At 35.1% G+C, this 14,082-nt stretch overlaps 2 protein-coding genes across 8 annotated transcripts in view; one reads left to right on the forward strand and one right to left on the reverse strand.

The window, feature by feature from the left end:
- The window catches only part of WDR19 (WD repeat domain 19), a 175,577-nt gene that overhangs the window by 12,584 nt on the left and 148,911 nt on the right, over nucleotides 1-14,082 (reverse strand). For 2 of the 6 annotated variants that reach the window (XR_013368951.1, XM_077879296.1), the window contains one exon: nucleotides 7,189-7,395. The exons of 2 other annotated variants lie outside the window; for them this stretch is intronic. The gene's annotated coding sequence lies outside the window, so the exon portion shown is untranslated. Of the gene's footprint in view, nucleotides 1-6,911; nucleotides 7,160-7,188; nucleotides 7,396-14,082 lie in introns of those variants that run through there. 2 more of the 6 variants (XR_013368962.1, XM_077879327.1) reach the window with 2 other exon arrangements.
- The window catches only part of RFC1 (replication factor C subunit 1), an 81,314-nt gene that overhangs the window by 1,406 nt on the left and 65,826 nt on the right, over nucleotides 1-14,082 (forward strand). For both annotated transcript variants that reach the window (XM_077879411.1, XM_077879421.1), the window contains exon 2: nucleotides 12,745-12,873. In XM_077879411.1, the coding sequence (XP_077735537.1) occupies nucleotides 12,745-12,873 (129 nt within the window). The remainder of the gene's footprint in view (nucleotides 1-12,744; nucleotides 12,874-14,082) is intronic.

Genomic DNA, 14,082 nt, shown 5'->3' on the forward strand with positions numbered 1-14,082 from the left:
TCATAGCAGGCTAGTTGTACAGATGGTAAAAGGAGGCTTTTAGAGTTTAAATAGTTTGTCATACAACTAATAAATGGTTGGATTAGAATTCTGACCACTGTATTATCCTGGCTCCCTAAAATGATTATCAATATTACTTTTTGGACTTAAGGCACTATGGTATTGTGGAAAGTTGATGGGATTTGGAGACTGGAAGGTAAGAGTGAGGTGATGATTTAGTCTTGCTCTACCATTTACTAGTTATGAGGTTGTGGGCTTTATTTGATTTAAGTAAATAGCTTAACTTAAACCTTTTTAAAGCCTGTGTTTTCCTTAACTGTTAAAAGGGGCAAAATATAGCTGCCTTAAGTGATTGTCTTGAGGATTAAACAGAATAATAAAGCTAAAGCTTCTATTGTGGAACCTGGCATGTGGAGGTATTCTGCTACTATGTGACTACCAGTGATCTATGTGACTACCAGTGATCTAATTTTCTTAGGAGGACTCTGTGGAATGTTACACTGTTTAAGGGGCATCAAAGATGCCTCTGCTGTCAGTTTCGGCGAACAGTGTCTTTTATAGTCAACTTTTGATCATTCAGATACTTTAAATTTTGGTTCTTAGTACTCTTGTTCACAATACAGGTGAAAAATAAAGCCCTTCTTGGAAAAGAAGTTGGAGTCAGAAGGAGTTTTGCTGTTTGTTAAAGGGAAAAGGGTTTATAACATAGATAGGAATTTTTGGTTATATTGGTATTTAATTTGGTCCTTCTATCTCTAGTACAAATATTAGCAAAACCTCAGACTAAAATTCTGTTTAGCATAGGTTTATTGAACATCTGTGTACATGTTATATTGTAAAACAGTAGTTCTTTGGGTTACAGTTATGTGATAATGTGATGAGTGGTATGCAAATTTTCTGCCCACAGAAATACATATGAGCATATCACAGCATTTAAGAGGATTTGCAAATCTTCTGAGCCCTTCCGTAGATGTTAATGACTTTTGCCTTGGGAGCTACATTTTTTTTTCTTGAAGTTATTAATAAAGGAATAAAATACTGTATCCACAAAATGGAATACTCTGTGAGCATTAAGAAAGAAAATTTTATACTCTGATATAAAAACAATTATCAGGATAATTCAGTGAAAAATGAAGGTGTAGGACAGTAAGTTATGTATGTGTCACTTTGTGTAGAGAAAGAGAAAAGAATATATACACATTAGCTTGAAGTCTGGAAGGTTACACAGGGAACTAACTGATAGCATTTGTTGCCTCCAAAGGTGGGAAATATGTGTCTTGAGAGGCGGGATGGGAGGGAGACTTTTTACTCTTGAATTTTGAACAATGTAAACATAATGTCTATTAAAGGAATTGTAACAAAATTAAAAATGAAAAGAGAAAAGAAGCCATGTAAACAATTTGGATTGCTATGAGAGTTTAATTATTTACTCAAAATGTGAATAAAACCTGAGCTGCCATTTTAAAGAAGTCAGCATATATAATTCATTGGCTGGTATAATTTATTGAAAATATGCATAAGATTGAATTAAACACACATGAGACCTAGAGGATAGCCTGTTTGAAGAAGCTGTCAAATCTAAATACATTTGAGCTTCTTTCTGCCCTATTCTAGGGGATACCTTTCATATTGTAGTTTACTATGTGAATGCTCTCCCTGGAGTGTGCTGTGACTCTATTATAATGTAGATTTTGCCATATATACTGGTAGTTGCCCTGTAAGGCCCCTCCCTGCCTCTCTTATCTGTCTTTTGAGTATCTTATGCTGTTCTGTCCCATCTTTTGTTCTTGCTGTTTCTTCTCCTTGTTGAGATTCTTCCTTGTATATCTGCCTTTTTCTCATCATTCAAGCCTCAGTCATCACTTCCTCAGAGCTTTTGGTGTTATATCTAAGAAACCATTGCCTAATCCAAGGTCATGAAGATTTATGCGTGTCTTCTAAGAGTTTTACTTCTTACATTTAACTTTGAAACATTTTGAGTTAATTTTTGTATGGGATGTGAAGTAGAAGTTCAAATTTATTCTTTTGCATGTGTATGTTCAGTTGTTCTGGCACCAGTTGTAGACTGTTCTTTCTCATTGAATTATCTTGTCTCCCTTGTCAAAGATCAATTGACTGTAAGTGTGAGGGTTCTTTTCTGGATTCTCTGTTCTATTTCCCCTATGTATCTATCTTAATGCCAGTAATGCATTGTATTTATTACTGTAGTTTTGTGGTAAGTTCCCCACCCCCCCTTGTGGTAAGTTTTGAAATCAGGAAGTATTATTAGTCTTTCAACTTTGTTATTTTTCAAGATTGTTTTGTGTTCTGGTCGGGGGCTGTTGAATTTCCACATGAATTTTACAATTGTTAAAGAAGCCAGCTGGGATTTTATTAGTGATCATGTTGAATCCTGTAGATCATTTTGGGAAATATTGCCATCTCAACAGTAGAAGGTCTTCTGATCTATGAACATGGACTATCTTTCCATTTGTTTAGGTCTTCAATTTCTTTAAACAGTGTTTTATAGTTTTCAGGGTATGGGCTTTACACTTTTATTTTTTCCAAGCGCTTTTTTCTTTTTGATGATATTGTAAATGAAATAGTTTTCTTTTCTTTCTTTTTTTTTTTTTAAAGATTTTATTTATTTACTCAGAGACAAAGAGAGGCAGAGACATAGGTAGAGGGAGAAATAGGCTCCCTGCAGGAAGCCCAATTTAAGACTCAATCCTGGGACTTCGGGATCATGCTCTGAGCCAAAGGCAAGATGCTCAATCACTGAGCCACCTAGGTGTCCCTGAAATAGTTTTCTTAATTTCAGTTTTAGATTGTTTATTCCAAGAGTATAGAAATACAATATACTTTTGTATATTGATCTTGTATTCTGCAACATTGCTAATCTCATTTAGTAGTTCTAATAGTTTTTTCTTTAGGATTTTTTTCTATATAAGATCATTTCATCTGTAAATAGAGATAGTTTTGCTTCATCCTGTCTAATCTAGGTGCCTTTTATCTCTTTTTTTTTTTTTTTTTTTTTGCCTAAATGCTTTTGCTGGAACTTCCACAGGATTGAATAGAAGTATTGGGAGTGGTTGTGTCTTTTTCCTGATCTCAGGGGAAAGCATTCCAACAATTTTTTGCTTTCAAAGGCCTTAATGTAGTTTTAAATACTTTAAGTTTATTTCATAATTTGTTTCTATTGTGCTGCTACCAGTTAAATCACTGGGTATATTAGTCAGATATAAAATTTTGTCTTTCAGTGTTTTTCAGGATGAAAGATTCTTACATTTGGATAGAGCTTGTGAATTTGATGATGGTAATCAGTTTCTGGTTGTGGATTTGGTGGGTGGCTTAACATTATTAATCAAATATTTATATTTCTTTGTTACTTTTAGAGTAGAGAAGTAAAGCCAAGATACAATATTTGGCAATTACAGAGCACTGTAGTACTTATTTGCATAAAACCCTGTACCCTTCAAAGAAAAGTGAACAGAGTGACATAATTTACTTTCTTTTTGCATTTTTGATAGACAAATATGACTTGTTTATTGGTTGAGCTCATCAGCAGTGGAAATAAGTAATTAGAGTTTTTTGGTTATACGTCAAAGTAAATATATAGCAGCTTTTGTACTTTGACCTTTGAAAGCTAAAGGTCATTATGAAAGCTTACTTTGTGGGTTTAGGAGTGTTTATTGCAAGAAGAATTTTTTCTTCATCTCTAACTCTACTAATATTATAACCAACCAAATTGGAAACTGCTTGGTACAGGTAAAGGGCTAAAAACACAGGAATTTTTTTATTTTTTTATTTTTTGTACTTGGCAAAGTTGGGTACTTTGTCTTGACTTCTGCATATTAAAATTGCATTTGGCTACTTGCTAGAAGATGCTTCTAATAGAGTTGTAGAATTGTTTATTACACCTTAAAGTAGAAAATGCAAGAAACCTTTTTTTTGCTTACATTTAAGCATCTTGAATTTCAAAACTTTTACTATAGAACATCTTGTTGGCATTCTCAATTTTTTTCATCTATTAATTGAAGTTAAAAAACTTCATAGGGTGGTTATGAGGATTGAATAAGTTAATTTTTTGAAGTGCTTAAATTATTGCCTGTCAGAGCAAGTCTGTTTGAGAGTTTATTAAATAAGTAAATAAATGAAGCTTTTAATCTGGGCATTGGCAATAAAAATAGAGGGAAGAGGACAGCAGTATTTGGGAGATAGGTGGGTTGAATAGGTAGAGTCAGATTGAGGAGGAAAAACAGTGCCCATTTTTCTGGTTTGGGCAAATGATGGTGATATGCGTTGAGGTGAGGAATAAAAGAGAAGCAAGTCCCAGAGGAATATGAGCTTACTTTTGGACAATATGAATTGGAGGCATCTTTGGGGCATTTGGACAGAGATGTTTCTGGCAGACTATTGGCTACAGAGCTTAGAGGAGGAGTGGAGACACAAGATTTAGAGATGATGTTGAGATGGATGTGAGTTAGCTTACACAATGTAGGTGGATCAGAACTTTAAAATTTTGGGTTCATGGGGAACCATTAATAGGTTTCATGGGAAAACCTCACTTCTTTTTATTTTTTTTAAGATTTATTTATTTATTGAGAGAGAGAGAGAGTGCGCAGGCAGAGTGATAGCAGGCAAGTGGAGGGACAGAGGAAGAGAGAGAATCCTGAAGCAGACTTCCTGCTGAGTGTGAAGCCGGATGTGGGGCTTGATCCCAGAATCTTGAGATAGTGACCTGAGCTGAAATCAAGAGTCGGCTGCTCAACTGACTGAGCCGCTGCTCAACTGACTGAGCCACCCAGGCACCCCAACTCTGCATTTTAGGTTACATGAAGTTTTGTGTGTGGGGTGTTTTCTGACACCAATTAGTTCTCTATTCTCTTGACACCAGCTGGGTGTCCTACAGTTCGGTTCAATTTGGACATTTTTTGTAGTTAGTGCAGATTGCACAGGTTAAGGGGCTCAATCCCATTGACTGCTTCCACTTCAGAAGTCAATTGAGAGTCGTGAGACAGCTGTACTTCTGCCTCTAAATTAGTTATTCAAGACCTTCTCGGGTTTGATAATTTGCTAGAATGGCTCACAGAACTTGGGGAAACACTTTACTTATATTTACTAGTTTATCATAAGGATACAACTTAGAAACAGTCAAACGGAAGGCAAAGATCCACAGTGTAAGATATGGGAGATTGGGGGATATACAGAACTTCAGGCCATCTCTGGGTACACCACCCTCTCAGCAGCTTGATATGTCCACCAACCCAGATGTTCTTCAAACATCAGACGTTGCTTGATTGAGAGTTTTTATAACTCAGTCTTGACCTTCCTCTTCTCCCTATAGCCCTAGGAGTGGGGTGGAGAGTTCCCATCCTTGGCCTTTCTAGTGACCAGTCCCCATCCTGAGTTGCCTCATTAGCATAAACTTAGATGCGATCCAAAGGGCTGATTGTAAGTAACAGGATACGCCTGTCAGTTAAGTCCAAGGGTTTTAGGATCTCTGTGCCAGGAATATAAAGGCCAAATATGTATTTGTAATATAGTGTTTTGTGGAAAATATTCATAGCTTTTGTCAGATCTACAAAAGCATAAACAAAGCCTGGTATGTTTAATGTTGTCTTGGCACACATTTTGGATGTTAATAGTCAACCTGTTATTGACAGCTTCTTATACTAGCATATAGTATGGATAGGGGCCATAAGGATAGGGGCCATAAGGATGGAGAACTGCTATACAGTGCCTGGCATGTGGTACATTTTCAATAAGTATTTGGTGAATGAAGAAGTATAAATAAACTTAATGTTTCCAATAGAAGAGAAGTCAACCAGAATAAAATTTACTGGTATGGAAACCTCTTCTCTAGTCCTTTCTACTTTATAGTTAATGTATTGAACATTTATTTTTTTATTTTTTTTATTTTTTATTTTTTGTTTTGTATTGAACATTTAATGACAGTGAATAATATAGCCTAGAGAAATACAGTATTTATTATTTGATAGGTCTATTTTCTTTCTTTTTTTTAAAATTACGTACTTTTTAAATTGAAGTATAGTCGACAATGTTACATTCATTTCAGATGTACAACATAGTGAATTGACAATTCTATAGTTTATGCTGTGCTCATGAATGTAGTAGCTATTTTTTTTTGAATGTAGTAGCTATTGTGTGTCACTGTAAAACACTGTTACAATACCATTGACTATATTCTCTATGCTGTACTTTTCGTCTCTGTGACTTACTAATTCTGTAATTGGAAGCCTGTATCTCCCATGCCCCTTCACTCTCTTTGCCTATCCCCTCCACTCTCTTTGCCTATCCCCTCCACCCTCTCCCTTCTGGCAACCACCGGTTCTCTGTATGTATGGTCTTTTCTGTGTTTTTTGTTTGTTTTATATATTCTACATATAAATGAAATCATATGGGATTTGTTTTTTTGTCTGACATATTTCACTTAGCATAATACTCCCCAGGTCTATCCATGTGGTCACAAATGGTAAGATCTCATGCTTATTCATGACCGAGTAATATTCGTGTGGTTGTGTGTACACACCACATCTTTGTGTATTCATTTGTCAGTGGACATTTAGGTTGGTAGGTCTTTTTGATTTGAACATATTTGTAATATTCATTCAAGTAGATTAAATTTTTTAGATTAGAAATCAATTGTAAGAAGTTGATTTCTGAATGAATAAAAACCATAATCAGACTACAATAACCTTGGTGAAAATGTCAAAATGTTGAAATAAACCATTATATCAGGCATAAAGAGTTTTAAATGTTTCAATTATCTCAATTATGCAGATTTGAAGAACTTATTTTTAAAAAAATCTGCATTAATTAATTTCCATTTTCTGTTTAATTTTGCTAGTGTTTGTTAGTATTTTTGGATCAGGTATACTTGAAAACTTTCTGTGATACACTGTTTCATTGAAAGAGTAGTCTAAGGCCCATATGATATACATACTGTGGCTTCAGAATTTTACACATCTTCCTCACCACAACTAAGAATAGAAATGGGTTTCTTCACTGTCTTGGAAGCAACGTCTCAGGTAGTAGACTGAGTAGATTCCAAGGCAAGGAGGAGAGGTAGATATTTCCCTTAATCATATATTCTCCATTTCTGTTCCTTTGCTGTGCTTTATTTTGTCTGTTATTTCCTGTGTTCTGCTTTTTTTCCCTGAAGACAGAAAGACCAGGAGCATAGAATGAAGTTCCACAAGAACAGACACTTTTGTCTGTTTTATTCCAAACACCAAGAATAGTTAGTGGCTTGCGACGCCTGGGTGGCTGAGCGGTTGGGTGTCTGCCTTTGGCTCAGGGCGTGATCCTGGAGTTCCGGGGTTGTCCCACATCCGGCTCCCCACGGAGAGCCTGCTTCTCCCTCTGCCTGTGTCTCTGCCTCTCTGTCTGTCTCTGTGAATAAATAAATAAAATCTTAAAAAAATAGTTCTTGGCTCATAGAAGACTCTCAGTGAATGTTTGTTGAAGGAAGGAAGGAAGCAAGCAAGTTAGTTAGTTGATGCAGGTTCTTAAAATTCTTTCTGGTTATAACCTGTTATTATTTAAAAATTTTTCAGACCACACTTTTACTCACTGGTATCTTCCTCAGAGAATTTCTTGAGTCCAGTGCTAGACTTGGCTGTATTATTAACATCAGTTATATGTAGATATATATGTAAATTTCTAAAAGCCAATTCGTGGGGATCCCTGGGTGGCTCAGCGGTTTAGCGCCTGCCTTTGGCCCGGGGCATGATCCCGCGTCGGGCTTCCGGCATGGAGCCTGCTTCTCCCTCTGCCTGTGTCTCTGCCCCCCCCTCTTTTTATGTCTATCATGAATAAATAAATAAAATCTTTAAAAAAAATAAATAAAAGGCAATTCGTTTGGTTAAAAACAGGAAATATTGTACTAAAAGTGGAAGCAATTTTTTCTTTTAAGTAGCCATAGTATTATAATGTGACAAGAGAATACCATATTGCAAGGGTCAATTATAGAAGTCACGTTATTTTTACTTTTTAAAAATATTTTATTTTTTTAAGTAATATCTGTACCCAGCGGGGGCTTGAACTCACAACACTGAGATCGAGTTCCATGCTTCACCAACAGCCAGCCAGGTGCCCCTGGAACGTTAACTTTAATAATGTACTTAAGAAATAATATACAATAGGTGTTAATTTAATATCCACTTAAAAAAAAATCCACTTAAAATTTCTTAAAGCCAAAAGCAGTAAGGTAAATTCATAGCACAAAATTAATTTCAGTTAAATATTATTTTAATACTTAATCTTTTAAAAACAAATCTACCATGAGTTTCATTTTAGGTAATGAAGAACCTCTTTTGGAGCCCAGGTGTGAAGGTCAGTGACCTTAGAAATAACTACTCATGTGTTCAACTGATTTTTTTTTTAAGGTTTTATTTTTAAGTAATCTCCACACCCAACGTGGAGCTCAAACTCAAACCTCAAGATCAAGAGCTGCATGCTTCACTAGCTGAACCAGCCAGGTGCTCCTTGCATTGAACCAGTATTAATTAAGCGTCTACAGGGTGCTGTCCCTGTACTTGAGATAGAGTGGTAAGATAAACAAGCCTGCTATGTGGAACTTACAGCCCTGCCTTCAAGCTCAGATTTCTATGACTATCAAAAGTATGTCCTACTGGGGCAGGTGGTGGCCCAGTCAGTGGAGCTTGTGACTCTCGGTCTTCGGGTTGTGAGCTTGTGTCCCACGTTGGAGCTAGAGGTTACGTTAAAAAAAAAAAAAAAGAAAAAATCTCCTCCTAATCATTTTAGGACTCAGTTCAGGTGTTGCTTCTGTTGGGAAGCTGTCCCAAAGGCTATTTGTGTTTGTGCTCCTGGTCCTCTTATAGTTTAGTGATAAGATCTATCTTAGCAGTTTTTAATCTAATTCTTTATATATTTATCTCTTAGGTAGCTGCATGAAGGCATTTTCCTGTTTGTGTTCTGAGTCCTGCCTGTAAGCACACAAATGTATCAGGAATGAGAAGGGAAAGACCATACTGCTAGTTGTAGGATATGGCTACCTTTGCATAGATCTTACAATTATAGGGAAACTCTGAAGGGACAGTCATGGTCAAGTGGAAAACTATGAAAGAGATTTGGAGTCAGACTACCGGGTTCCATAGTGGAGGTTTTGGTGTACCATCTTAATCCCCACAGGAATTTTATGAGGCATGTGGTATCAAGAGGAAACTAAAGAGCAGAGAAGTAATTCATCCCAAGTGACCTGTAGTAGTAAATGGCAAAACTGACAAAGCTTGCATTCGACTTAATTTTATTCATCTGTAAGATGGAGATGTTGTTTGCCCCTGTATACTTCATAGAGTCATCAAAAGATATATGTCCAGTAGCTATAAGTAAAAACATGAAAAACTTATTAGCTATTTGTGCTAAAATTTGTTTTAACTTTGTGATTTTTGCCTAAACTTTTGCCTCATTTGAACTGACTTTCTTGTTCAGCTAATAACTGTTGAATAAAATAAGAAGAAATAATTACTACTTTTTTTTTTTGATTTCCCCAAATAAAAATAATATTATTTTCTATTATCATTTCTTTTAGAGGTGGAATTCCTGGGACAGTGGGTATATACATTTACAATTTTGATGAGTGTTGCTGATTGTCCTCTGGAACAGTTTTTGTCTTCCATTATACTAGTTTTTACTTTAATAGCAGTATAGTGTGTGAGCATCTGTTTTTACATATCTTTGATAAATCTGGGCATTATCAATATTTTAACATTTAGAGAAAAATAATCCAGCTTCAATTTATCTGTTATTTTTGAAATTGAACATCTCATATTGTTTGTTGGTTATTTGGATCTTTTATATAATATGCTTTAGTTGCCTTTTGTTTTTTCTACTCAGCTATCTTTTATTGATTTGTAGGAACCTTTATATATAATAAATATTGTAGATATTTTGAAGTTAGTTGTTTGTATTTTAACTTTTGTTTATGGGATCTTTTATTTTTATGGAGTCAGATCTTTCTTTATGGATGGTTTTTAACCTTGATGCTCTGCTTAGTCTTTCCCTTTGCCAAGATTATAAAAGTAAATTTAAAAATCTGTTTCTTTTTTTACTCATAGACTCAACAAAAATTATTCTTTGAAGGGAAAAGTGCTGTTTAGATCTATTGTTTGGGAATATGATTAACCATTAGAGATGTCCATCATTTCACAAAATCATGAAAACTGGGAATGCTAGACAGAGAGTGTTGAGGAGGAAGGTGAAGTCATTCTGAATTGAAGCCAAATTAGTGACCTTTAGATATTTACATACATGATGGTTGCTCATGTTGGAGATAATCCTTAAAAGGTAGAGTCTATTGGCTTTCATTCTGATGAAAATTCTTTTCCAAGAGTTTAGATTTTCAGTGTATATTGAGTTAGATCATGTAATTTCTTTAACTGCTCTGTTGGTGTCAGAGTATAAGGGTGCGGGGAGTGAGAGAGTAGAGTAGAGTAAAGGAAAGGAGGGGGATGTTGGGGTGGTGCAGTGGGTTAAGCATCTGATTCTTGGTTTGGCTCAGGTTCAGGGTGGTGAGATTGAGCACCGCATGGGGCAGTGGGCTTAGCTCAGTGTGGAGTCTGTTTAGGACTCCTCCTCTCTCCTCCCATGTCTCTCTCTCTCAAATTAATCTTTAAAGAAAGATAAAGGAAAGGAAGAGAAAGGAGATACGAGTAGAAGGGATTACTTGGAAAGGAAGATTTTAACAATGCTAGGGAGTAGCAGTATGGAACAAACAGAAATCAGACAGTCTCAATATAACCGACAATTCCATTTCTTAAATTATGTTTTGTTTTCTTTGTCTTTGTGGTTTTAAGCATTTGTAGTTCTAATACAGATTGAAAACCAGCACTGACTGTAACCTCATTATTAATACTCAGTTTTGGTATTTCCATGGTGCATGTGCTGTGCCATGCTGTGGAGGGTGTGCTTGCAGTTACCACCATTTGAAGAACCATTTGGTAATTTTAAAAGTGAAACTCCAATGTGAAACTTTCATTTCCTCCAGAAACAATAAAGTAAGTGGTTGTCAACCTCAAACCCAATTTTTTGCAAGTTATACGGAAGACTGTGGCTTTCTTTATTGTCCATCTTTCTTTAGCACCTGACACAAATGTCTTAGTTTTTCATAGCTGAGGTATCCATTTCATAAATAGTATTTTTTAGACTTAGATTTTATTAGGATGGGTTTGTGACTTTTGTGAATTAAGAAATTTACAAAAGCACATAAAACCAGGAAAGTCTATAATCTTAATAAAAATTTAAGGTATCTGTGTACCTCATTTATTTGCTTTATTTTCTTAGACACACGGCTATTTGTGTTTGTGTGTGTGTGCATTACACACTTACTTGGGATTTTTGACATGTTAAGAGTATGACGTTTATTGCCAGGATTTAGGAAATAATTGTTAACTTTCTTATACTTCACAAAGTGCCTTTTTTTTTTTTTTAAAGATTTTATGTATTTATTCATGAGAGATACAGAAAGAGAGGCAGAAACATGGGCAGAGGGAGAAGCAGGCTCCCAATGGGGAGCCCTGATGTGGGACTCGATCCCAGCATCACAACCTGGCAAAGGCAGATGCTTAACCACTGAGCCACCCAGGTTCCTGCTTCACAAAGTACTTTTAACAGTCATTTCCCTCACTATAATAAAGAGAGAGGTTGAAAAAGGTAAAAAGGATTGAAAACTCAGGAGTGTGACCATTAAGGATAGAATGAGGAGAACACCTGGCTCTTGAACCCAGTTCTTAGGAATTCAGATCCTTATTTGGATCTCATTTTTTTGTGTTCCTCATATCCTTACCTGGGAGCAGAGGTAATTGTAAATAGAGATGTGTCTGTGATGTGAAAGGATAATAGTTCATAAATGAGGAGAAGGGCAGCTTTTTGCTGAACAAAAAGTAATTCTCATAAAGTGTAGACAGTATTAGTTCCATTTTACTGATGGGAAAGCAGATTCAGGTAACCTGCCCAATGTCACACATAAAAACTACAGCAGGTATTCAAACCTAGGCTTTTTGATTCTAAGGTCTATTCTTGTTCTCTACACTACACTTTCTTCAAAGCTAAAATCTAAACAAGTAGGGAAGGATATGTATGCAAAAGATAAAAGTGATTTAAATTGTAAATTACATTGTAAATTTCATTATGATTAATTTTAATTCAGTTTAACACAAGGGGATAGAGCACTTAGAATATTGTAATAAGCATCAAAATATTTTTTCAGAATTTGAAAATATAAAAAATGATTTGTAAGGCTTTTAGTTATTAAGGTCTTAAATGATCAAGGTTGAGAATTTGAAAGAATAATAATGAAGTTATAGTGGGAATATAAATCCCATGGGCAAGGATTATACTCTTCAACATTTGTCTTCTCCCTCACTGGGCCTGGATTGGTGGGATGAGTATATGTATGTATGAACAATAAATACTTGTTACTTGCCTCTTTAGTAATTGTGCTGTTGTTAAGAAATATTTCACTTGATCATTTTTGTTCTGTTTTTGGCCAAATTCTGTAAGTTAACATATTTTTCATTAGGCAAATTATTTTTAACTCAGGTAATTTTATCACTTAACTTTTGCATGTGAAAAGAATGCTGTTGCACACCTGGAACTATCTCATTATGAAGAAATTGAAGGTAAACCAGTGTGTGTGTGTAGAGCTGTCCCATTTTGTAGTTGGAATTCAAATTTTGTGCAGTTAGTATTTGTTTATGCATGTCCTTTTTTTGCTTTTAGGATATTCGGAAATTCTTTGGGGTTATACCAAGTGGAAAGAAACCTGTAACCGAAACAGTAAAGAAGAATGAGAAAACAAAGTCTGCTGAAGAAACTTTAAAATCAAAGAAAGGAATAAAGGAAATTAAGGTCAGTTTTCCAGATAAATGTTGAATTGTATAAAAAGTTAAATAAATTCAGTTCCTAGACTTGATGTAGTGGGAGCCTAAAATAAAATAGATTTCAACTCATTTTGCAGAAGAAGGTAAGTGTATTTCTAATTAATGTAGCTGACTGCATTCATTGCTTGTTTTTCTGAAATAGAGGTGGAACCCTTTTTAGTTGTTAAAATTTTGCATTTTATGACCAGAGTTTGCTCGTAGAGATGTGAGCCCCAAGTGAAAGGTGTTGGACTAATGGTGAAGGAAGGCTTTGGAGGAAAGCTTTATTCTTTTCTCTGTCTTCTTTGGGCCTCAGAAAAGTTAAGGTACAGTGTCGCCATAGAAAGCAGGCAAAGGCTACAGTAGTGTGTCTGAGTTCATATTATTCCACTTCGAGTAAAATGTAAGAATTTTGCAACTCTACAGGTCTGTTTATCACCACTTCATCTTTTATGTTTTAGTTGTCATGTATTATATCTACCTATGTTAATACTCCACATTCAGTGTAATACTTTTTTCTCTAAACACATATTTTAAAGAAATTAAAAGGAAAAAGTTGATCTTTTATATTCACCCACATATTTGCCATTTCTGGTGCTTTTCATTTCTTATTGAAGATAAGAATTTCTGAATTTCTATATCTTTAAACCTGAAGAATTTTCTTTATCATTTCTTGTAGTGTAAGATTTTGGTAACAAATTCTGGAAGCTTCTATTTAATTATCTTCATTCTTGAAAGATATTTTTGCTGCTTACAGAATTTTGGATTGATACTGTTTTCCTTTAGGATTTTTATGTGTGGTTTTTAGCTTTGACTGTGGTGTGCCTGGGTATAGTTTTTGTGTGTGTGTGTTCTGTTTATGGTTTCTGAGCTTCTTCAATCTATAAATTTATAAATCTCACCAAATTTGGGAACTCTTTGCCATTACTTCTTCAAATATATATGTCTCATTCTCTTTCTCCTCTTCTGGGATTCCAGTTATACACATATTAGAATTTTGATATTGTCTCATAGCTCATCAAAGCTTGTTCATTTTTATCCTTCCTTTCTCTGTATTTCAGATTGTATAATTTCTCGTCTTTAAGCTTGTCTTTAAGCTCCTTCCTCTCTAATATGCTATTAAACATATGTGGTGAATATTTTATTGTGAATATTGTGTTTTGCAATTCTAGAATTTTAATTAGTTTCCTTTTCATAG

The sequence above is a fragment of the Canis aureus genome, chromosome 2 (genome assembly GCF_053574225.1).
Source record: "Canis aureus isolate CA01 chromosome 2, VMU_Caureus_v.1.0, whole genome shotgun sequence".
NCBI classification, from domain to species: Eukaryota; Metazoa; Chordata; class Mammalia; order Carnivora; family Canidae; genus Canis; species Canis aureus.